General features: G+C 35.6%; 1 protein-coding gene and 1 pseudogene across 1 annotated transcript; both read left to right on the plus strand.

The window, feature by feature from the left end:
• The first annotated feature begins 200 nt into the window (after nt 1-200).
• Nucleotides 201-4,445, plus strand: LOC114169177 (annotated as a pseudogene).
• A 12,158-nt stretch (nt 4,446-16,603) lies between these two features.
• Nucleotides 16,604-25,003, plus strand: LOC114168733 (CST complex subunit CTC1). Its single transcript, XM_028053645.1, has 16 exons — nt 16,604-17,742; nt 18,107-18,225; nt 18,577-18,651; nt 18,745-18,823; nt 18,922-18,984; nt 19,069-19,146; nt 19,321-19,518; nt 19,692-19,796; nt 20,194-20,472; nt 21,547-22,032; nt 22,138-22,776; nt 22,866-22,957; nt 23,238-23,439; nt 23,525-23,639; nt 24,038-24,303; nt 24,634-25,003. Exons 1-16 carry the CDS (start codon nt 16,717-16,719, stop codon nt 24,802-24,804), a joined length of 3,993 nt encoding a protein of 1,330 aa, XP_027909446.1. The 5' UTR covers nt 16,604-16,716; the 3' UTR covers nt 24,805-25,003.
• Nucleotides 25,004-26,414: the final 1,411 nt, after the last annotated feature.

A 26,414-nucleotide genomic window follows, 5' to 3' on the forward strand; every position in this document is an offset into this window, starting at 1 on the left:
GAAAATATGCTAACAATAAAATAATTTTTTAAGTGTCATCATATAAACTTTTAGGGAATTAAAATATACACTAAATAATATTATTTGAGTATTCAAAGAGCATGAATTCCCTAAGCTACTTATTTTGTTCTTTTTGTAAGATCAGTAGTCCATAATATCTTTATCGGCTTTCATTACTTCAATAATTGCAATTAAGTATACTGTTTTTTTCTTCTCTCATAACTTGTGCTGACAGGCCATTCATTTTTGCTGCAGAATTCCAAAGCCAAAGTTGGAGTCTTAAGGGGTGAAGCTTAAACTAAGATTTGGAATGACACTCCTTCACGTTTTGTGAGTATATGCTTCTAACAGATTCAATGCGTCTATGGTTTTAATTTCAGAACTTAGTTTATGATGTTATGCATCTCTTTTTCTATAGTATCAGAAACAATAACTCTCAGCTCATCACTTGTCCAAACCATCATGCAGCTTAGTCCTTCCATATTTGAAGCATCCTATCAGGCATAAGCTACTGAAGGTGCTTGCTTTCGTGTGCTTGTGGCTGTGGTGGAGTACTTGTATTCATGTTGAAGCAGCAAATGACAGTTTAAAGCCTGGTGATACACTGAATAACACAGATACAGCAATACTACGTTCGAAAAAGGGAAAATATTCTCTAGGTTTTGGTTCGCCAACTGGAGATGACAACTGTTACTTGTTTGTATTCAATGTAAATAAGAATGTTCAAGTTTGGGTGAGTGATGGAAACCAACATGTTCACAAGGATTCTGCAGTTCTGTCACTTAACCGCTCAGGGGTACTGAAAATTGAATCTCAACGAGGGAACCCAATAATCTTGTATTCTCCACCTCAACCTATCAACAACACTAAGGCCACCTTGTTGGACACAGGCAACTTTGTGCTTCAACAACTTCAACCCAATGGGACTAAAACTCTCTTGTGGCAGACTTTTGATTATCCCACTGAAACTTTGCTCCCCACCCAGAAGTTAGGTGTTAATCACAAAACAGGCCATCATTGGTTACTGGTTTCATGGTTCACAGAAACACTTGCCAATCCCGGTGCCTTTAGCCTTGAATGGGAGCCTGTGGAACAAGAATTGATCATAAAGAGACGGGGAAAGGTTTGTTGGCGAAGTGGGAAACTAATGAACAATAGATTTGAGTACATTTCAGAGGATGCACAAAGCAGGTTGAAATATACCATTGTGTCTAATGGGGATGAAAACTCATTTTCTTTCACAGCTTCAAATGAAGAGCCTGATCTAATGTGCTCGTTATCAGAAATTGGGCAGCTATATGATGATAAAGGAAACGTTGCAAGGGCTGATTTGTGTTATGGATATAACTACACTGATGGAGGGTGCCAAAGATGGCAGGATATACCCAAGTGTAGTAATCCTGGTGATGTGTTTCAGAAAAATATTGGTTCCCCCAGTTATAAGAATGTAAGCGTTGAAAGAAATACAAGTTACGGTCACAGTGATTGTGAGGCCAGTTGCTGGAGCAGTTGTGCTTGCAGTGGATTCAAGGAATTATATCCAAATGGAACTGGATGTATATTCTTTCATTGGAATTCAGCGGACAATTATACTTCTGACAGTAGTAGTGAAACCTTTTACTTGCTGGTGAACATGTTAACTCATCATAAGGGTAAGCTTCTTAATTATTAGATTGGTTTCTTTAGTTTATACGCCTTGGATAATTTTTAATTCAATCAGGTTTTTTATAACTTAGTCACATACAGTCAAGATTGTCTGCCCCCTAGCAAAAAGAAGTTATTACTTTGTTTGTTGAAAAGTTATATTATAATAACATCATATTAATTGTTACATATGCAAACAATCTATGCAGGTACAAAAGAGTGGAGATGGACAGGTGCAGTAGCAGCAACCGCTCTACTTGCAATTTGCTTATTCACTATTTGCCTAGTCTTAAAGAAGCGAAAATATGTGTTTCAAGGTAGTTAGTTACCTACCACAAAATCAGTGTAGTACATCACTAAACACAATCTTTTCATAATTTATCTATATTTTAATCTTTCTCACATTCATCAAACAGCGAAGAAAAGTCAAAGTATAGTGATGAAGATGGTACATCTGGCAACTTGTAGTCGATCATCTGCAATGGAAGATTTTGAAGATGATTTAAAAAAGGGACATGGCCTAACAGTGTTTAATTATACATCAGTTATGGAAGCAACAAATGGATTTTCATCGGAGAATAAGTTAGGACAAGGAGGCTTTGGACCTCTTTATAGGCCACTTGAAACCAGTGAGGTTATGCATTAACAAGTTTGTGTCAATTAGAGTACTGAATATTTGTTATTTCACGGTCATTTCAGGGAATTCTTCCAACAGGGCAAGAGATTGCCGTAAAAAGACTTTCAAAAACTTCTGGACAAGGAATTGTGGAGTTTAAGAATGAACTAACACTAATATGTGAACTTCAGCATATGAATCTTGTACAACTACTTGGTTGTTGCATTCATGAAGAAGAGAGGATTCTAATCTACGAGTATATGCCAAATCAAAGTTTGGATTTCTATCTATTCGGTGAGGAATATACAAGAGTCCAGTATATTATGTGTTCTTTCGAAGGAGAGAAACAAAAAATTGTTTTCATTGTTACGTATCAATTAGAATACACATAGAGGGAAACTTTTAGTTTTCTTAACTACCGTTTTTCAGTGATGGTTGAGGGCACTCAATACTCACACTAAAATAGTAATTTTTGTTTGGTACACATACTAACTCATTAATATTTATATATTGACGATTGGAAGATTGTAGAAGAGGAAAATTACTAGATTGGAAGAAGCGCTTCAAAATAATAGAAGGAATTTCTCAAGGATTACTTTATCTTCATAAGTACTCAAGACTCAAAGTCATCCAGAGACATTAAGCTAGCAACATTCTTTTAGATGAAAATATGAATCCAAAAATTTCAGATTTTGGGATGGCGAGAATATTCACACAACAAGAATCAGCCTCAAATACCAACAGAATCGTTGGAACTCAGTGAGCTTGATAAATTCTCTTGGTTCCATTTTCTATGAATATATAAAAATCATTTCAACATGTTACAAATTAGTTTTTCTTGCAGTGGTTACATGCCTCCAGAATATATGATGGAAGGATCTTTCTCTATAAAGTCTGATGTATATAGTTTTGGAGTGTTGTTACTTGAAATTGTCAGTGGAAGAAGAAACTTTGGTTGCTATGATGTTGATCGCCCATTAAATCTAATAGGACATGTATGTAAAATAAGTCATATTGAGTTATTATTTTCTTATTGTTTCCTGTGTCTAATTTGAGTAAAATATTGACAGACATGGGAGTTATGGAAAGATGGTGCAAGTTTAGAGTTAGTGGATCCATCAATAAAGGAGTGGATTGATCCTGATGAAGTACAAAGATGCATTCATATTGGTCTGTTGTGTGTAGAACATTATGCAGATGATCGACCCAACATGTCTGATATTGTATCAATGTTGACAAACAAAAGTGCAATAGTTTCCTTACCTCAAAAACCAGTATTCTACGTTGGAAGAAAGATTCTTCATAATAATTTATCTTCAAAGGGGACTTATACTGATTCTGCAGTAGAAATTACAGCTTCTACAATAGGTATGACTGATTCCTAAGAAATAGAATCAAGGTGAATAATTTACTAAAAAGTTGAAAAATAAATAAAATGCTCAAAGTGAAATTTTTAAGTTTCTCCACAAAACACTTCTAATTTGTGATTTTACAATATGTGTGATTCCTTTACAAATGAGATCTTATGCTGGAACTTCATGTTTCTACTAATTGCACTAAAACCCAGTTGATATTCTTAATTTTTAAGTAACAAAAACTGCATTCATAAACGGTATAGATTATTTAGCAACTTCACTTAGGGCCATATTGTAATCGAATTGTTAATTTTTTTGCTAAAATGTGATTGAGATAACAAAAGCAAGGTCTCAAAAAATAGTAAAAAGTAAAAAACTAAGAGATAAGAGAGGAGGGGATGTTATGAAGTTTTCATTACAATGTAATGAAGCACACTGATCATTTCCCTTTTTCTTGACACGTGCAGACAGAGACCACGCATCTTACATGCAGAATTCCAAAGCTGAAGTTGAAGCTTCAAATATGATTTAGGATGGCTTTGTTTTTGTGAGTTTGGTTTTAATTCCAGAGCTTAGTTTAACTTTATTTTACATTTATTTTTCTAGTGTGTACTAGAAGAACCACACTCTCTCGTCCCTTGTGTGACCCTCCCTCCTGCTGATTACTCTTTCCATATTTGAAGCATCATATCTTGTTGTAGTGTAGTACTTATATTCATGTTAAAGCAGAATAACAGTTTAAATCATGATTGTACCACACCTAGCCAAACTCGACCAAATAAGTAAACAATGTGTATATTAAGGCAGCCAAGTTTCCAGCCTTGGCCGAGTTAGCCTAAACTTGTACCGGTTTTAACCTAAACTAAACATCTAAAGGAACAACCTGCATCTCATATCAACAACATAAGCCATCAAGACAAGTAGCCGGCCTAGACCGACTACTCCAGCATATCCGGTAAGATTAGAGCCTAGGTCGACCACTCCAATGAACTTAGTATGATAGAAGCCCCCGCGTTCAATAAACCTTAAGGGCCTGGGTTAGGGCCCAGGCCCACTCACAGCCCAAGCTAGAGCCCAAGTCAAGGCCCAGCCCATGAGATGGTCAAACATCATTAATGCTCTATAAATATACGTGGACCCCAGCAATTAAAGGTACGCATTCATTAATCACTGATTTGACTCTCTGAGAGCTTTGACTTACTTGAGCTTCGGAGACTCTTCTGCAGGTAACCCCTCCTGGGTTCAAGCTGACATGTATCGACTGGGAAGAGGCCAACTGAAGAGATAGCGGACTACATGGTAAGGTGATACTCGTGCCTAACTTATCTTATTTGTCCTCTACAGGAACAATTGGCGCCCACCGTGAGGCACGAGACGAACACCTTTAGTACCCGTTTTTCTCTGAAGATGGTTTTCACCCGCAGCAGAGCTGGAGCGAACAAGCAAGAGGATGCTGGTCCCTCTGGACCTCCTAGCATCACCCCTGATTTGGCCGCCATCCTAGACGGCCAAGCAAAGATGCAACAGGAACTCGCAGACCTGAAGAAGCGCAGTGCTGAAGAAATGGAGGCGTTGAGACAAGAGAACTCCCGCCTCAGGCGAAGGATCGAGGCTGATCCCAACCTGAAGGGAAAAGCCAAAGAAACCTCTAAAGCTGTGAAGTCTCCGGCTTTCCAGCCTACAGAGGAAGAAAGTGAATACAATCCCACCCCCCACACCTTCACCACCACCCAACAGACACCCGTTACCTCTACCCATCCCCATCACTTTCCATCTGGTCAACCGGGGCTTACCGCACCCCCAACACCCGCTGCCACCCTTCCTACCACCCAGATCCCCTACAACATACCCACCGCCCTCCACACCACACATATTCCACCCTATAACCCACAATATCTTCCCACAACCCACATTCCCCCTCACAACATCACCTCCACCTTTCCTGCTATGATCAACCACCTTGTTCCACCTCACATGCCCCCTCCTCACCAGCCCAGACGCCGCCACCCATTCACGGACTTTATCGCCAACACCCCTCTCCCAGCCTAGTGGGAACCCTTCACCCTGGATCGCTATACTGGCGAAACCGACCCTAACGAGCACCTTAAAGTCTCCATCACCCATGTCGCCTTGTACACGTCCCAAGACGCAGTCTTTTGCAAAGCTTTCCCCACCACCCTCAAAGGTCCTGCCCTAGAATGGTTCACATGTTTAGGCAGAAACAGCAACAGTCTTCTGAAAACGAAAAATATTACCTGAATTTGGGTGCATCGATTTCTGGTGTGAGAACACTTGGTGTTATGCACTACAAATAAGGATATTGCAACTTGGAGCAGTGATAGAAACCAACCTGTTGAGCACCATTCTGCAGATTCTATCACCAAACATCTCTGGAGTGTTAAAAATAGAATCTCAACATGGGAAACCAATGGACTCAGGGCACCTCAAGATCGCCACCTTGAAGGACACAGACAACTTTGCGCTTCAAAAACTTCACCCCAAGGGCCAAACAACTTTAGCAGGAGTTGATACAGCTATGATAATGTTGTCATAAGAACCTCTTAACTACATACACTTCACATTGGAATCATGGGATGGGGAAGCATTTATTCTCGCCAACCAATAGGGGACGTAACAAGGTGAAAATTTTGTAAATAAATCAAACTTTTCAAATCTGTTGGATCACGATCATGTCAAAAGCAAGAAACAACAACGATTCTCCATATAACCATCATCAAAAGTCCAAAAATGAAAAAACGATGATGGTTTTTCATAGAACTGTCACCGTTTTCCCCGTTTTATGGTCAAAATTGCGGTCGTTTTCATTCTCTCTTCTTCTTTGCATTTATCTCTTGTCGCTGCTCCGGCACTGTCGTCAACTGGTCTTGCCGCCATTGTTGGTGGTCTCTTTGCTTGCGTCCTCTACATTAGCCCTAGTCGCAGCCTCTTCACATAAAAAGATGAAATTGAGAGCTGGAGCAGGGACAAGGAACAAAAATAGATAATAGGCAATGAATATAATTTATTCAAGGAAAGGAAAATTATATACCATTCTTTCTAATCCCAAGGAGAAAACAATGACAACCCCTCTCTTGGAAATAGGAAAAACTAATACAAGGAGAACCTTAAAGGAGAAACTAACCTTCTCTCTTAGAGGAGAAACTAATATTCTCTCTTAATTCTTCTCTCAAGCAAATAAAGTAAAAGGATTAAAAAGGGAGAGACTTGGAGATGATTTCCTAAGGAAACACGAGACTCCTTTTATAACATTAAAAGTAAGTCCCAAAGTAAGTTCCCATCAATGTGGGACTTCATTTCTCACAATCTCCCACTTGAAGATTTTGATGAAATTAATCAAATCTTCACACCATGCTTTATTCTCTACCTTCATGTTGTTTGTTCTTCTTATAGACTTCAGTAGGATCGAATCCACGTAGACTTCATTGACACATAATTTTGATCCTCTGAAACACAATGCAACACCTGAGGTTCTTCCTAAGGACCTCTTGTTAATACTTCACTGCTCTCCACCAAACCTGCCATGAACCTACTAACCACTCCCACTACTTATGCAATGTCTGGTCTTGTACACATCATAACATACATAAGGTTATCCACCACTGATGCACTCGGTACTCGAGATTTCTCCATCCTCTCTGCTTCACTGCTAGGACTCATACGTGAGGAACAATTGATATAAAGTGGGGTTGAAATTGGCTTGCAATCTTGCATGTTGAAGCGCCACAAGATTATCAGTAAGTATTTCTTCTGAGAAAGCCAAACATTCCTATCTTTTTTTGTCTCGGTGAATTTGCATCCCTGAAATCCTTGTTTGCTGGTTCCAAGTCCTTCTTCTCATACTCCCTAGCCAATTACGCCTTCAATTCCTGGATTTGAACTTTGTTGGGGCCTACCTCTAACATGTCATCCACATACAACATCAATGGTCTAAACACCCAGTCTGTTGTAACCGAGGCTTATGAAGGAATCAAATCTCTAGTATGAACACCTGAGCTCTCTTTAAACCGTACTGAGATTTGTTCAACCATGCAAACCAAGTTTTATTGTTCTTTAAGGCTTTCTGGTTGGAGCATCATTTCATTTCTGCTTAACAATAACCTTGTGGGTAGTGGGACCCACAGGTGGTACCCACAGGTGGTACCCCTTTCACATTGTTAGCATAGCCCAAGCACTTAATTTTCCCAGTTCCAAGCTCTACTCGTGCTTTGGATTCCTTGAACTGGTAACAACACATTTGACTTCCTCTTGATGTAGTACACCCACAATCTCCTGGAGTAATCTTTGATTCTCCTAGTGATAACTCTGGTGATTCCCTTACATTAGAATAAATCAAGTCTTCTTGTGTTTTCCTTTTTCCTGGTAGTCAAACTAGCAATATGCAATCTATGACTATGTTTGTTGGCTTACCACATAGTGCTCGCGTAGAGGTAAAACAACCTTCTTGAGCCCGAGTAAGAGATTATGTTCTGCCTGGATTTGCAAACTTCGCTCTGACTTATACCCAAGTTTACGATGTCACGTCAACACCGCTTCTTCTTGACTTGTCGATGCAACCATTGCATTAGCATCCTACAACGTATCTCCCAAAAGCACATACACATCTGCCATGATCTTCTACGCTTTCATAACTTAGCAGATCTCTCCTCTTCTTCACAAAATATCTTCGTCCTCCGAGGTATTTTCCATACAACCTTGTGAGGTTGATGCCTCAGAGTTCTTTCCTCCATTCTTCAAATGCCAACAATCTTTCTTCACATGCCCTCTTTTGCCACAATGGTAGCATTTGAGATGCTTATTACTTTGACATCTATCATGAGACTGACTCCCACTAGATCCACATTTTGTTGATCTACCTCTCGTCATCACCAAAGCTTCTATTTGCCTTGCACTTTCCACCATATTCTCTTTGTTCTTTCGCCTAGATTCTTCTTCAAGAAGAGCTTCGGCAACATCCTCAAAGCGTAGGAGGTCAATAACGTTGTAATTTGTAATGTTGATGACAAGCTGATCATACGAATAAGGTAAACTCTGAGGTAGAAGCTCCGCACGTTCATTTTCAATTATGTTGAAATTTGCCGCTGAAAGTTGGGCAAACAATGTATTTAGATTGTTGATGTGGTTTGTCATCGATGTGGACTCACTCATTCGAAGAGTATAGAGTTTTCTCTTCAAGAATATTCTTGTGTGAAGTGACTTAACCTCGTACAGGCTTGTGAGAGTATCTCAAATCTCCTTCGCTGTAGTCTTCTCCGCAATGCTGGATAAAACCGCATATGCCAATGCTAAGTGCAAATTTGCTATAGCATTATTATCTATTTCCTTCCACTTTTTATCTGTAATGCCCTCTGGTTTTTCTTCAATTGCTTCTAGACAGTTGTCCTTTCTCAAAATTGCCTTCATCTTCAGTTTCCACAATGAGAAAATTTTCCCATTGAACCTCTTTATCTCGTATCTTGTTGCCATGGCTTTAAAACCGACTTATGCACTTCTCACTATGAATAGTACTGTCTACTGGAACAATGCGTTAGACCGTGAACCAGTGCACCAGGTAATTCCCAAGAAAGAGAGGTGGGTCACTAATGGACACGCTTAAGTACCAAGTCATTCCTAGCCAGAATTTTCCTAGACATGCACTTTCACACTACCACACTTTATCCACTATCACAGCACTATTCTAATGACAATAGCAGCGGAATATAATCATACGAACCAACAGCTCTGATACCACTGTTGGGTATCAAAGTACTAGCACAAGTACTCACAACTAAAATAAAAGATGAAAATAAAGGAACAAAAATAGATAATAGGCAACAAATATAATTTATTCAAGGAAAGGAAAATTACATACCATTCTCTCTAATCCCAAAGAGAAAACAATGACAACCCCTCTCTTGGAAATAGGAAAAACTAATACAAGGAGAACTTTAAAGGAGAAACTAACCTTCTCTCTTAGAGGAGAAACTAATATTCTCTCTTAATTCTTCTCTCAAGCAAATAAAGTAAAAGGAATAAGAAGGGAGAAACTTGGGGATGATTTCCTAAGGAAACACGGGACTCCTTTTATAACATTAAAAGTAAGACCCAAAGTAAGTTCCCATCGATGTGGGACTTCAAGTGTGAGTCTAAGTCCCACATTGGCTAGAAATGAGAAAATAGAGCACTATATAAGAATAAAGACCCATAAACCCATCACCTTAAGGTTTTGGGTTGAGAGTGGTGTCAATGCCTTATGTGGTTGGGCTCAAGTCTCATTTGTGTGTTGTATCTCCCCAGTGATACCCCCTCCTTATAAACCCTAACAAGTGGTATCAGAGCCGGTGGTTGAAACCGACTCAGACGAGTGCAGTATGGTCGTGGTTGGGAATGCTTCCGCTGGAGGGGGATGTACCAATGTGGTTGAAGGGACTCACCGTTGAGGGAGAGATTGTTAGGATTCCAAGTGTGATTCTAAATCCCACATTGGCTATAAATGAGAAAATAGAGCACTATATAAGAATAAAGACCCATAAACCCATCGTCTTAAGGTTTTGGGTTGAGAGTGGTGCCAATGCCTTATGTGGTTGGGCTCATGTCTCATTGGTGTGTTGTATCTCCCCAGTGATACCCCCTCCTTATAAACCTTAACACTACGATGATGGTTCATCATAACAATCATCGTTGTAGATCGATATATGTCAACAATTATATGTGTTGTGTGATATGATGATGATTTTAACATTTTCAAAAATCTATGCTTTTATAATGGATCGATCAACGACAAACTTAAAACTCTCTTTAAAATTCATCAAGAATCGTCCTTAAAGACATATTTTTGTAGTATTGTCTTTTTATCTTGTTTTCTTATGAACCCCTAAATCCTATCAAAGATAAAGAAAAATGTTTAGGGAAAATAAACATGTTAAGAGGAAAGTTTATTCACCTTCTTTATTTTACTTAATTTATTTAAAATTCATGTTTGTGTCTTGTGTTTTTGTATATTTGCTATTAACGTCTTCCCTTTTTGAGGTTGTCACCTTCTAGTAGAATGAAAGGTTATGGAAAAATCTCGTCCAAGGAAGTGTACTCACCACACATTTAGTTTCGCTAAGAAGATCCATTAGAAGTGAAAAAGCAGAGCATCTTGAAAGATCTTTGAGTGGGAACTTATACACACATTAGTAGTGTTTGAATGCATATCAATGCTCTACAATTTCAATTGACTATGACTGATAACTCAACTGGGATATGATACAAGGGGTTGAAAAGGGGAGCTTACTCACTCAATTAAAGTTTTGATGATGTCCAAGTCAAGCAATGTGATTAGACATTGCCTCTAGTAATAAATTAGATCTTTCATTTGAATGAATAATGCATGCTTAGAATAAATGTAAGCCAAGCCTATAACTTCCTAGATCAACAAATCCAATTCTAACTTGTAAAAACCTAAGTGTTATAGAACTCCCTAATGGATTAACAACTTATCTAATGGATTATCGAAGTGCATTGCAACCACTGCAATCAAAATTCAATCACGATAATTGATTAGGTAAAACTCTTAATACATTAATCTAATCAACATAATTCCCTTTTTAATCAAATCTCAAATTCATTTTTACTATACGAGACATAACATACAAAACCTGATTTGAGAGATTGAGAATTGACAATTCTCGAGTTCTTGAAGAGATTATTCTACTTGGTGTCAAAAAGATTAAGGATGGAGTTAATCTTGGGAGATCAAACTTGGCATTAGGGACCAATTGTCATATCTGCACAAAACTAGGTGTACTTGTTCCTTTCTTTTGAATTATTGTTCTTTTCATTGTTATTCACTGTGTAGGTGAATGTCTATCTGTAATTGTGTGTAACATTGCATTTAGGGGGAGTTCTTGATTAGTGAATCAAGTTATTGGGTCATTAGGATGTAGAATTATATAGGTGATCTTGTAATTTTTAGAACTTTGTTGATTTAATGGAATCCTTATAAGCTTTGGTTTCTTAAAATAAGATTGGATGTAGATTCATCTTGAATTGAATCGGTATAAAAATGTTGTTTTCTCTTATTTCTTTCATCTTTTCTGTTATTGCTACATGTTTGAATTAATCCATTAATGTAGCATTGATAAATTGATTAAGCCAATCATAAAGATGGAAAAACACTTCAAGAACATTTTTAAAAAGTAAAATCTTGAAAACCCAATTCACCCCTCCCCCCCTCTTCATTTGTTTGTACTAGACATATCTGAGTTGACACAAGGCTTTAGCTATATAGAGCTAAAAGAAGGAAACAAACTACTAATAACATAATAACTACATAATCTGTTTATAAAAAACAACACATAACAAATAATTGTAGTAGTAACATAAAGCTAAACAAAATACTAATTTACAATATGTAATACACATGGAAGTGAGAAAATGCACCCTTATGAAGATTTTGCAAATGATTGGAAAATATTATTTCTCTCCCTCTCCCTCATAATTAGGGTTGCTAGAAGATAATTTGTCATTTTACTAGGTAGTCCATCATCTTTGTATTATTATTAGGAGGTCTCTCTTAACTTATTTAAAAAGACTCTCTTGATTTATTGTATTGTGCTCATTTCTCTTCAATCTTCTGAGATCTTTTGAACATCTAGACAACTTATTAGTTATGTTAATGTTCATTGAGAAACTTATTAAAACTTTCTTAGTTAACATTAACAAAAACACCTTGCACTTATTCAAATTATAATATGAACTTGGATCACATTTTAACACCAACATTTTTTTGATGGATGTTGGTTAATAAATTGGATTAAATTGGCTAATAAATGAACTTAGATTGGTTAACAAATAATTGGTTATAACCTTAAAAAATAAATGAAGGATTTTTTTGGTCTATAAGGCCAAGCAATGGCGAAACTTGGACAAAAAATTTAGAGGTATCAAATTATTTTTTTATATATATTTTTTTTTAATGAAATAAAAAAACTCACAATTCCCTCTACATTATGTGGAGCAGAATTTGTAATGCAGTCCAAGAAACTGTTGGTATCGTGCAACAAAATGTTTAGCGTTTGGACAAAAATCAAGAGGGGGTGAATTGGTTTTTAAGTAATAAAATTAACACTTTAAAATTTTTCGAAAATTTTACCGATTAATTTGATATTAGTTCCTTTATATTCAATAGTAGATTCAATATAGAGATAGAGAAGAAGATTGAACACAAGTATTTATACTGGTTCAAATCAAAAGATCACACGTCTAGTTGTTAATCTCTTCAAATAAAGAGATTAACTAAATCAGTAACAAATATTAGATTACAATCAGATAATAAAAGATTAAGGAAAGAAAACACCTATCTTGAACATACAAGAGATGAACACCTTTCTCTGAATCACACAGCAGCAGCAGCACTTAATCTCCTAGAAAACCTCCCGGGAAAAGTTATCGCTCTACCCTTACTAGGTTTTTCAAAGCTTCTTTTGAGAACACTCAGAGAATTCTCTTTGCAGTCACAACACTAGCACTCTAGCTTCTAAAAAAGGTAAGTTCAAAGTAATTCTGATGTTCCTTAAATAAGGGTTCCAAAAATTAGGTCAAAAATTGAACAGTCGCGCTCAAACTAACAAGGATAATCGATCGATTATTCCAATGTATTTTCTGAAAACAATATTTTGAGCAGATAATTGATTATTAGAGGTGATAATCGATTATTCCAGTGCTTTTTTGAAAAATTTGACTCAACTCAGGATAATTGATTATCCTAAGTGATAATCGATTATCACATTGATTTTTCGAGAAATCCTAGTTTTTTTTATATTTGCATGTCGATTCTAACTATTCTAAGTACAATTTACAAGATAACTTTAAACGTAAAAACACATGTTCTTCATATTGACTTCCAGATGGCTTTTAGGCTTCTTTTATCATCATCAAAATCTTGCTTCAGCATTTGACTTGTATTTTGCCTTTTGCCAACAAATACATTATTAAATTTTACAAAGTTTTACCATATGTAGCAGAAAACACAAAATTCTTAAATTTTAGGGTTATACTAATTTGGATAAAGATTTAATTAGGGTTCATGTCGATCTCATATAAAAATCCCTAAAACCATAATTAGGGTTCATACTAATATGGGAAAATGAAGAATTTGGGAGAAATATCGTGATAGGAGAATCATAAATCTAAGATATATAAATCATAATAGAATAGAATACTAATCTTCAATCTCTCTGTTGTGCAATCTCCAGTCTCAATTTATCTCTTTACTCTACTTTCATACTTTATTACTTTCTTGATGACTTACTGAGAAATAACCTTATTATGACCAAAGACAAAACCTTATTCCCTTTTGTTAATCAACGTCCATCAAATTGATTTGTGTTTTATTTTTTAAACAATAATATATATATATATATACATAAAATTATAATAAATTTTTTTAAGTTTAATATAAATAAAATAATAATACATAAATATAATTTTAAAATATATTAAAAGATATATAAAAATAAAATTAAAAAAATTTGGGGAGTCGTGGCTCCATAGGTCCTATTGAATGATTGCTAGTGAGACCAAGAGCTTGAACTCCAAGTTTACTCCATGGTAAAGAAAAGGAGGAGAAATTATTTTTAAGAGAGATATTCAACAAATGTAGAAAGATTGAATAGAACCAAAATGTTTCTACCATCTTAGTTTATAATGTTGTGTTCACTTGGCCATATTTATTATTCAGAGGAAAATGATAAGTGAGAGGAATGATTTGTAGGTGATGTAGTTGTTCACTTCAACATATTTGAGGAAGAGGAAGATGAAGGAAGAGGGAGATTCCTCTATTTTCCATTCCTCTCCCCAATGCCATGATTTAAGAAGATATAAGACAAATTACATTTATTCTTCAGTTTATTTTTCTATTTAATTATGATAATAATGTAAAAATATTACTTTAAAATTATGTTACATAAATAATTAATACTGAAAATTTCAAAATTGTTATAAAAGAAAGTTAAAAAAGGAATTATTAATTTTAATTTTTTTATTAAAATATATTTTAATTTATTCATTTCAATATTTTTTTCTAAAATAAATCTAACTCATCTAATTATAATTTTAAATTACTTTTAAAATCAAGGATAATTTGGTAATATTATTTTTCTTTTTATTAAACTTAATTTTTAATCTATTACATCTATTAAATTACTTACAAACTTTTACAAATTTTATTTTTAAGTCCACTCACTTTCATCCCTACATTCCTTCAAGTAAATAACACAATCTTCATCGTCTAATACACTTAAATTCATTGTCTCCCACTCTTTTTCTCAAATTAATGAACATACCAACTACTCACGTTGTTATCTATAACAATAATCTATAACAATAATAAAGAGGATTCTCTCTTTTGTGTCCACATTTCATAATACCAATTCTACCTTTTATAATATGATTATTTATTATTTTTTAAAATTAATGGTTATTTTTACCTATTTTCTATAAAATTGTTTATCTTATTTTTTTTATTCATCAACAATTACATTATTAACATTACATTATTATCATCTACTAAGATACTATTATTCATAATTTAAAAAATGCGTATACACAGGCGCGATAACGCCTGTGTGTACGCTAATATATATAATGTACAAGACATTTTATATATATATATATATATATATATATATATATATTTTTTTTTATATTTTATGTAAATAAAATTGTTGAAAATAATAATTCAAATATCCTAATATATGTAAAAGGTTTACATTTTTTACTATCTATTTGAAGAATTTTACAAGTTTCTTTATTTAACAGTGTTATACATGTTAAGCCATCCTAGTTGTGTTATTTTTTAGGATCCAACTTTTACACTCATTTTAATAAATTATTTACTAACAATAGGTTTATTTTGTAAGGAATATTGGATCATTTAAGTCTGGTATTCATTATCTATAACAATCTTGATAAGTTGACATTTTTTTCAATCATTACATTTGACAGTAACTTTTGATGAATTGATACTTTCACCTAAGTTGTTACAAACAAATCACTGAATAAACATGCCGTCATCAAATCATTAAAATTCAAATGATTACTCTTCATTCAACTTAAGACGACATATCATATAATAAGCTTCATTCACAAAAGATGAAACACTCAACTCAAGATACAACTTTTTTTACAAAATGCAATATAGATTTTGACACAACAAACCAGTGGAGATTTTGAGATAATACTCTTTTAAGTTGTTTGTAAGTAAGAGAGGTAGTGATAAAATACTCTTGTAAGTTAAAAGTTAAAGTAAACAATACTTATTTGTAATATATTGATGACAATGGAATATTTAGAGAATTGCTTGAAAGAGAAGAGGGTGTTACTCTGTTGGAAAGCAAAAATATATAAATATGTACTTATATTTCCTTATATACACTTGTTAGATATGTAGCACAATTGTAAAAATTAAGATATAAAATAATCATAAAATATAATTTTACTTTTTTATACTATATGCTAAGTGTTTGACAAAATAAGAAATGGTCTATTATTAATATTTATTTTAACAAAAAGTAATAAAATATTTAATTAAACGTGTTTTGGTCCCTCGGTGTTTTGAATGAAAATTCGAATTCATCCTATTAAAGTTAATACAATTTTAAAAATTTGTGAATTTAAACAATTTTGCTAAATTTATTTAATATTTTAAATATATTTCAGGATAATATTTAAGTTATTTACACTGATTAATAAATATTTACTTCAATATTAGTTTATAAACTTAATAAAATGTAGTTAGAATATCTAAATTTACTCACATTTTTGAAATTAATATATTAAATTAGACAAAATATAAAAAAGGACTAAAATTTTAAAAATTAAATAATTTTATTTTAATTAAAATAAAAAATTAAAAATATATTTAATCCTATTTTATTTTGAAAAATACAAAAATCCTTTGTCACCGCTCTACAAAATTTCCCTCCCAAAAACACTTTTCGTAAGACTTTTAGGTTTCCTCTAATTCGAAAACAATGGTTCCCGCCGGAGTTGAAAGCCACCACCACTAGGCGCGCCACCGGTTTCATTCATCCATTCATCCATCTATCTTTGGCCGCAATGGACGACGCAAACGCTACGGTGACGACTCTAGCGGAACTCCTTCAGTCTCCTCGCCCTCTTACTGCCACCGCCCATTCCATCTTCTCTTCCACGCCCCCGCCGCACCGCTGCACCACCTGCCCTGTCCTTACAGCTCTTCCCCGCTCAACCGTCCTCGTCGGAACCCTAACCCTCCCCGCCCTCTCCCCTACCTGCTCCTGCCTCCGCTTCTCCGACGCCTCCGCTACCGTCTGCTGCGACCTCCTCCACTTCCGCCCTGCCGCTCTGAACAGGGAAATACGCGTCACCGCCTGGAATTTCATCCCCTTCAAGCGCCACGTCTGTGATGTCGCCCACGGCCTATTAGAGATTATCAGTTGGCGCTTCTCCGACCCCAACCACGGGTCCAACGCTGTGGACTCGCTTCCGCTGGCGCCGAATTGTGTCCGACTATCCGGTGGCAGAAGGAGAAGCGTCCACGGTGTGGTGGAGTCCGTTGGTCCCCTCTTTGTCGTGCCGTGCACCATGGCGGCTAGTACCTCTGACTTGAATTCAGGCTCTATGGTGAACCTGCCAGGGTTTTCAGTGCAATTGGTGTGTTGTGAGTGTAGGTTTTGTTGTTCCAAGGGGGATGTTTTAATTGGCAAATTGAGTGAGAGTAGGAAGGGACATTCTTTTACCAAAATGGAGATTGTGTATTTTTGTGGCAGTGCTTCTTCCTCCTGGCACCCTGCAATCACCAAGCTGATTGACGAACGCGTTGTGGTGTCTGGTTTGAAGAAAAAGCTAGTTTACCTGACGAAGGAGGAGTCTCAAGTGATGTATGTGACTGAAGATGAGTCGGTTCTGCATGTTGGGTCTTGTTTGGAGAAATGCATGCCAAGCCTGAGTGAGATCAAGGGAAAGGGTGAATGTGGTTCTTATACTGGTGTAATTAAAGGTGCGTACATGCAAGGGATGGTTCTGGAGTTGGACCATGATGTGTGGCTTCTTTTAACTGATCAACTGCATACCTCGATGCATGGTCTGAGAGTTGGCTCCGTTGTAAGTGAAGCAAATTTGCCGTTTTCTTGACCTGAGATATCTTTTGGATTGTGAATGTAGCACCATATTGAAGAACACAGTTCTTTTTTCCACTGTCAGGATAAATTTCACCTCCTGAGGTATTTATTGGGTTGTAATGTAGCACCATGTTGAAGAACACATTTCTTTTCCCAGACATCCAATAGGATGTGCTCATTTATCACTTAGTTCATTAGTATGTTGTGGCAATAGGTTGAATTAATGTTAGATGTGTGTGTAAAAGTTTTTTACGTAGGAGTGCTTACAAATTGAACTCGTGAACTATATAATTTGCAACCCATTTTGAGTTTTAAGTTTTGACACCAAAAATCATGACCGTTTGCAGTTATCTGTAAGAAATGTGCATATTGTGAATCCGCACTTTTCATGGACAAAGATAATTATTCTTGGGGCATGCATCAAGACCAGCATTATTGTGCAATCCTTCTCCCCGTGCCAAACTGTGTATGTATTGCTATAACTGTGTTTGCTTGTGTTCTGTTCAAATTGGCATTGCATAAATGCTTAGATTACGACAGTCTGTAGACGTTGAGCTTGGGCTAATGCAAGCAACTGCATGTGACTGAGATACTGAAATATGCATGGTCATGTTCTGAACTGTTGTAAGTTTTGCATAAGACAATATTAGCTGCATATTTTTCAAAAGCTCTCTCAATAAAGCAGCCAAGAAAAGCAATTGATTTCCTTAACAATTTATGCACCAATTGTTCCTTAAATGTTTCTGACCTATTTGTTAAGTCTATTTGCCTATTCATATTCTTTGCAGAAAAGTTATGATTCAGTTCAGTATTGCAGGTGTAATGTAGTTTTTCCTTCTTCCGGTATGCTAGGGAAGTTCATTCAGTCGTTACCGTTTTCTGCAAGACTCTGGTATTAAATAGTTCGATTTACTTTTACTGCAATTGTTTGGAACTTTGAGTTTTAAAAATTGCTGGAATATATGTCATTCCTTTTTCGTGGCAGGGTATTACTTCTTGTCTCAAGCTTCCGGAAAAAGTTTGCTGGTATCTTATCTGACAAGGAGATTTTGGGATCAAAACATGTAATCTTCTTCCTTTGAGTTTAAGGTGTTCTTAGGTTGGCTGAAGCTCTTTGATCTGTTCCATTTCTAATAAATTTAATTATGCAAGGTTTTAACAGAAAGAAGGGCTAGTTCAGATGTATGCTAGTTCACTTTTCCCTTCGTCAATATTTCAAACTCAGGTTCGTCAACAAATTGACAGCTGGGAATATTTCGTTGGTACCAATTTTAAGCCTCAGTTTGGTAATACTGTTTTCCTTTGGTAGCAAGGTGCTCCTGTGTGGCTGTGCACTCATGACTTGAATGGTTGTGCTAGAGTACTAAATTGCAGTTTTCTGAAATTGGTATGTTATTTGTGTTTAAATTTATTTTTCTTCTGATACTTTGTAAAGTTTGGATCTAACATGGTCTATATATAGCATACAGGCTTTACTTCATCCGAAAAAAGAATTTCGTTATGTTTTCATAGAAGGAATTTGTTATTAAACATTGAAGGATAATTACTTCATTTATTACAGGTAATACCGATCTCTATCTTCATTTGTCGCTGTATGCACACCTTGCTAAGAATTATGAAGCCAGAAAATCACTGTAAATTATTGCCTATTGGCAACCAGTTCAGTATTTTATCACGTGAAGCAAGATATAATGATAGATCATTTAGGCGGATCATTCAAAGTGAAGATGTAGGTGTTGTTTTGCTTGGATACCTTAAGGTTAGTGGTTCAATTTATCTTTCATTTCCATGTTTGTGAATAAACCACAATTGTCAATGGTTGTTATTTCTTTTTATTCTTTTTAACGTGGCATGATTTTCTTTGATCTTGGAGGATGTTGATTACTAATAATTTGGTTATCATGCTTTTGGCTTTCTGCTTTGCCTATTCAGGTTGATCCATCGACCAGAAGACTGCAGCTGGTTGATGCAACTGGTGGTGTTGATATTGTTATACCAGACCTTCCCTTAACTTGGAATCCTAACGAAATATTTGAGGTTTGTTGTCCCATATGTGATCCATATTTTCTTAAAGAGGGACTAAAATGAGAATATATTTTTGAAGGACTAAATTAAACACTGCCCTTTGCAGACTTAACATTTCTAACCCTTATAAATTTCTTAGGGAAGAGGTTCTGCTGTACTGGAAAGTGGGTTGCTTTGGTAGACTCAAATGAGGGTTCAACTGATTTCATAATTTAGTGGAGACTTGTAGCCAAGTATCTAATTTCTTTTACAAGTTGATTTTGTGAGGTTGAGTTAGTTTTATTAATTATTTTTCTTGACAGTTTGAAAATAGTGTTTAAAAGTTCCTAACTTAATCACATAGGATTAGGTAATTAGGCCGTCCACAGAATTATGTGTTTAAACTAAAAACAGTCATTTTGGATTTCAGGTGACGGACTATGAGGTTTTTATGGACAACATAGACGAACCTATGGATCTGATCGAAAGGCTTGGGAGTGAATCATTATCATGTAGAACAATCTTTAATTGCTCCAAAGCAGAAAGAGAATTAAGCACTCCATTTTTTGTTTGCTGTCATTGGAAGAATGTTAAATGCAGAAACATTCCCCTTTACTCATGCATAAATAGTAAGAATGAAAGTGAGACACTAGAGCCTGGATCCTACTATTTGCTTAGAGTATCTCACAAATTTCCTCTTCAAGAAAAGGTTTGCTTGTGTTATATTTAGTCAGAAATTATAGTCATTAATTTCATTATAAACTGCTATCAAGTCTTCATAAGAACAGTTTCATGGTAAAAAAGGAAGTGTAGAGTTAAAGATGAGAAGATTGTGAATATCAGCTTAGACTAATGTGTTTAACCCTTTCAGATTTTATTTCTGGAAGTTTAGTTTCTCTGCAAGTTTAATATTATTATATGACAGCCTGGTGGCCTGTTATATTTTACGTCTTTTTGTTTATTTGTTTACAACTAATCTTTCTTTGTTATGATAATTTCAAAATCCATATTACATAATTAAATGCCTTATGGTCAGTTGAGATTCTTTAAAATCTTATTAAGAATCCAATCTGTAGAAAACTGAAGATTTATGCTTTGTGAGACAATGAATGAAGAATTTTCCAATATTATAGTTTCCTTGATCCAGTAAATGTCAAATTTGCCCATTAATACTTAAGAGCACAGACGTGAGTTTTCTGAATTCTGATTTTCATAGGGAGATAGAATCCTAAATTTGTCAAAGACTACAAATTCCTAACCCTAGCTATTAGGTGGGTACTGGAGATGTCTTTTTGTCTCTAGCTTGATCCCGCGAGGGAAAATCTTTTAGTTTTGACTTGAAGCATCAAACATGATCATAAAGACATGCTGGCTAAAACCCTGTGCTTAGTTTATAATTTAAGTAGCACATAGGAAATAGAAACTGCCAGATTTGAAGTCCTGACCTCTGTTTTGATGTCATTTCAATTATTGAGGATTAAAAGGTTAAGCTATCACGCATGCTTGAGAGTGGATTTTTATATTTAATGACAATATACAGAATATCTTAATGCAATAATGTACTCTGAAAATCAATGTAAGATGAGTACAATGCTGTTTAGTTGCTTGCAGATCCATGTAAAAGACTTGCTGAAGTATTTTGATATGATAAAGGAGGTGCTTTTTTGTTTTTAATCTTTACATGTGTAGCATTATGCACCCTAAAGTGTTCCATGGTTGTAATATATCCGCATTCTTTTTCGGCAATTCTACTCTGCTAAGGCTCCTATTTCAATTATTGCAGTACTCTAATAAAGCAGGATGTGGCAAGTCAAGTACTTTTGTTGAAGCCGTGCTTTTTCCATTCATTTTATTGTTTGATGGGAAGAGTGGAATTGCTCATCCATGCAATGATTCTTGGGACAAGATAGAGGAACTTTCGAAATCTTGTCTGAGTGGTAATAATGAATATAAATTTTCTAATAAGAGGCAGAAACTTACTAAGGAATCAGTAAGTTCCTCAAAGGAAGAATTTCACACTTCCAAATATGAGCTGAGTGCTTGTTCTAATTCTTCCAGGAAACCAGAAGAGAACAGAAAATGTGTCAACATGAAATCTTCTCATGATTTATCTTGTCTGGTTACTTTTAAAAGCCTCCAAATTGAGAATGAGATTTTCCCAGCTATCTTGCGCTCTACATTACCTATGAAAGATACAAGTTTTAATTCAAAACCTTCTTCAAGGAAAATTTTGCTAGAGTTCTCATCAGATAGATTTTTAAAGTACCAGGTATATCTTATTGTCCTTGGCCTGCCTACCAAGGATAGTAGGTATTAACTGATTTTATATAGTAGTGCAAACCCAAGTATTAATTTACTATCTACTGCATTTCAGTTGTTGCAGATTGGTCATTATTACATCATATATCATAAGACAAAGGATTGCTATCGAAATACAAAAGATGCTGACTTTGGTAGGAGTGACACTGCTAAATTACTTGTTGATTCCAGAAAACGTATTTGGAGCCTTTCATTTATTTATGATGAGAACCTTTCTCATCATCTATCAGTATATACATCTGCAAAAGATTCTTTATCTCCTTCGGTTGATGGAGTTTCACCTAATCATCAAAAACTTCTGCCGAGGTCCAGTGGTGAACCTTCCGGTGTCAGTTCAGATGTTTGCTTATATCTCCCCATCAGTCTTGCAGATGTCTTTGAGGATAATGTTATGGAATTGGAAGATAGTCGAAGCTTGCAGTCTGTAATATCAGAAGATAGTGCTAACCTTTCTTTAGGTACTGGGACTTCAGAGGATAGACCTAAATCTTGTTTTGGAACTCAGAGATCAAACAGCCTGTTCCCTGAGGGCAATTTGATGTCTCTTGAGGGAAATGTGATCGAAATTCATAAAACTGACTCTGGTTTCTTCAGTTCATGCTCAAATGGTGCAAACGTTGATTCTCTTCAGTTGAAAGGCCTCGTTAGGACAAGAAGCAATTTCTGCATTCACGTTTTAGTGCATCACCATATTGTAACTGGAATCCCATCTTACTCTATATTAATCTTCATATTTTCTGTGCTTATTTTGCAACATAATCTTGTTAATTTATTTCTTATTAGGTGAATATTTTTGGTTCTGTAAATAAACATACTTTCCCCACTGGATTTGGACCTGGTGTAACTGCAGTATTTCATCGAATTCTCTATGCAAGGTATGCGTTGGATTATCCGAAAAGAAATAATTGGAAACCAGTTTTTGTTTCACTGCACTGTTAAAGAAAATTGTAATATTGACAGTGGTGAACTGCTCTGTAAAATCAAAATCCATTGACGAGTGTGTTGCATGTATTCTTGTATGCCTATCTATTATGTATACATAATTTTACTCTTCCATTTTTCCATATGCACTTATATGAAGGAATATTCTCCCATTTATTATGTGAAATGTCTTTAATTTTCAACATGATTGATTCCTTATCTTCTGCTCTGCAGGGCACAAAGTAAATTTATGTTGGTGCCTGTGTCGTTTATTGTAATAAAATCCATAAAAGTATGTGATAAACAATGCGGTGACAGGCCCTCTTTTTTAAGCTCTACTAAAGATGCTGACCATGCATCTCCAGATTATATCTCTTGTTTGATCTCCCAATTGCCTCAGGACTTGACCCACAAGAAAATAGTGCTTCGATGCAGGGTAAATTGATTTTACATTTATCCATCAAATATTTGTGCTCTAATTCTAATAGAACATTGTTTTTTATGCTGTCATTTGCGAACAGGTGGTTGCGGTCCTTGTTTTAGTTATAGAGAGAAAGACCACAAATTTTATTGCAGAAACAAAAGTTAATGCTCAGGGGACTCTTTTGGACATTCCACTTGCTTGTTTTTTGTTGGGTAAGTTATATGTGTAAGTGTTATTCAAGAAAAGTCAGCTATAACCACTTTCTTTGTCTTGCATGTGCATGTATTGTTGGTCGAATGTGGTTTAACTGACAGTTGTTTTACTTGGTGTTCTATACATTATAAACATCTTTTAAATATTTTATAAATAATTCCACATAATTTGTCCATTTTTGTGGCTTAGCTGGGTTTCTGTTTCCTATATCTTCTATTTAGTTTGTGCTCTTCTATCATTTCTGACATGGACTCCTTGTTTAATTATTGCGTTATGCCCATATCTATTGGTATTCACTTGGCAGCATTCTTATATAAGTTGTATTTATATGTTGGGTTGTAACAAATTTTGTAGGAAACACCCATGACCATTTTTGTATGGTATTTTATTCTTGCAGAAGATGGATCATCATCATGTTGTTGCTGGGCTAGTGCTGAAAGGGCTGCAACTTTGTTGAGACTACGTGAAGAACTCACCACATCCCATCATCTAGGGAGAATTTTGAAAAAGCACAAAAAAATTACAGTGAAAAACCATGGATTATATGTTGATTCTTCTTGCCAAGATCATATTTTTACAGTTGCTTCTGGGAATGCTCTTTGCAGTTCCGACGAAAACATCCTCAGGCTCATTATATTCAATGCATCCATCGGAGGAATATGGGTGAGTTAGCATATAGTGGTTGGAAGTAGTCAGACATGATTAGTTTATTATCATGAAGATTTTGGAGTAGAGTAATATTGAGACTGGTATATCGTGTTGATTTTATCAAAACTACATTCTTCACAGGCAAAATGAAAGAAAAACCTCATTTGTGAATAAGTAATATTAAGTTTGGTGATGTGATACTTGCGTGACTTTCTGTGATTTGTTACTCACTGCTTGCTCCCCTCGTTTATAAGTTAATATATTTTGCATCTGGCCTCTCATCATTTCAGTTTCTTTGGCTCTTACATATTTGTCTAATTAAGGCTTTTAACCTGACATGAGCAGAATGTTGTTGCTAGTGGGATGGATGCCGGGGAAACAAGACAGTTGGGAGAAGAATACCTTAAAGAAATGCTGAATGTGCATGACATGCGGAATATGTGGGCCGAAGAAGTCTCTTACCCACGCACTCGGGCTGAGGCAAGAAATATGATTCAGGAACTTTTGAAAAATTAATGCGTATGAATGTATTTTGTGAATAAGTATACGGCAATTTCTATGTAAGATTTAACGGAAGTAGCATGCTCAAATAGGTGTTGTAATTAGGTTGTGTTCGGCCAACCTCTTTTGGGCTTCTCTTTTATGTGAAAAGAGAGTAGAAGTTGTACCAAGCATTTTTTGAAAAACTTGTGAAAAGTATAGTTTCAATTTTATATATGGAGAAAAGTATTTGAATACTATTTCAAATGACAAGAAAGATAGTTTGTCCTAATTTTGGTATGATAGAAGAACACAAAGGTTTGTTTCGTTTACAAAACAAGGACGACTGAAAACGACAGATCCTCATCTTGGTTTTCTCTCTGCTTCCTTCAGTTCAAACGAATACTGAGGTATTGTGGCTGACAGAGTATCGTCACTGAAGGAGGATCGTGGTGGAAAAGGAGTCACTTTGGTTTTTTCTCCTTTAATTTGAAATCCACCCAAATAAACAATTTGAAAGCTCGAACGAAGAGATGCCTTGGATTTAAGCATTGTAGTTTTTTGCTGTGATAGTGGATAAAAATGGACTAGTCAGCAGTTAAAAAAAAAAATTGATTTTGAAAATGGCACGTCAATGGCGTAAAAAAGAATCAAATTTTGGTGTTATAATATTATTTTCGTTATTCTTAAGAGGGAGTAATGTATAAGTACAAGACTATTAGAATTGAGTCAAAACAAAGAGAACCTTTAACTCTCTAGATTTCAGTCACTAAAGAATTCACTACAATCTCTCTAAAACTCTAATCCTACTTATTCTCTTTATAAATGTTCCTACCAAATACTAATGTACTGGTAAACACAAAGTTGTATAGGGACCAATGAATCTAGTAATGCACACGTCCACCCTCTTCACTTCTGTTCTAAGTCTGGGAACCTGAATGTCTTCTCCCACGTGCCTGAGTGTCTTCTCCCAGTTGCCTGAGTGTCTTCTCCCAGGTACTTGAGTGTCTTCTTCCGATGAAGGATTCTACTGGCAGGGGGCCTGCGAAGTCACTCCGACGCTCAAGTCAGTGTCAGAGTAATAAATGACTACAATAGTAAAAAATAGCATGGTGTTTTACCTCGTGAACAGTGCCTTTTATACTACTTTAATGGGCCAAACCTTATGGGCCTAGGACTGACAGTGCTTAATTTGTATTATGTCTCATTAGCCGTGCTTAATTAGTCTAATTCCTATCTTACCGCTAATGTTCCTTTCTGCACGCGCTTAGTACATATGACAACTTACTCTGCCGAGGTATCCTCTGCCCTTGTGTTAAGGACATCGAGACTCATTTCTTAGTTTGCTATCATGACCTCCTCTCTTGTCCTCAGATTATTTATCTGCCCTGATAAGTCTGTATCACGAAATTTGGATGGAGTATATTGAGATTTGTGCATATCAGGATTATCGGGCTGGAGTATCTTCGGCCCTTCAGGCTAAGATGGAATATATTTGGATTGCGCATTGGCATGTACCACGATTACTGGGCTGGAATATCTTCGGCCCTTTGGTCCTCTTAGTGGCTCCACATGCACCTTTTCCCAATATATACACTAGTCCCCCAAGAGTTGAGACTTACGTAGTTGATAACTCTTAATACTGG

The sequence above is a fragment of the Vigna unguiculata genome, chromosome 11 (assembly GCF_004118075.2).
Source record: "Vigna unguiculata cultivar IT97K-499-35 chromosome 11, ASM411807v1, whole genome shotgun sequence".
Classification (NCBI taxonomy): domain Eukaryota; kingdom Viridiplantae; phylum Streptophyta; class Magnoliopsida; order Fabales; family Fabaceae; genus Vigna; species Vigna unguiculata.

Excerpts from the sequence above, each read along its gene's own strand:
- LOC114168733 (XM_028053645.1), top strand. The coding sequence starts at position 16,717 with ATGGACGACGCAAACGCTACGGTGACGACTCTAGCGGAACTCCTTCAG. Across the intron at positions 18,824-18,921 it reads AGATTTTGGGATCAAAACAT|AAAGAAGGGCTAGTTCAGAT; the intron begins GTAATCTTCTTC and ends AGGTTTTAACAG. Across the intron at positions 23,640-24,037 it reads ACTTGCTTGTTTTTTGTTGG|AAGATGGATCATCATCATGT; the intron begins GTAAGTTATATG and ends TTATTCTTGCAG.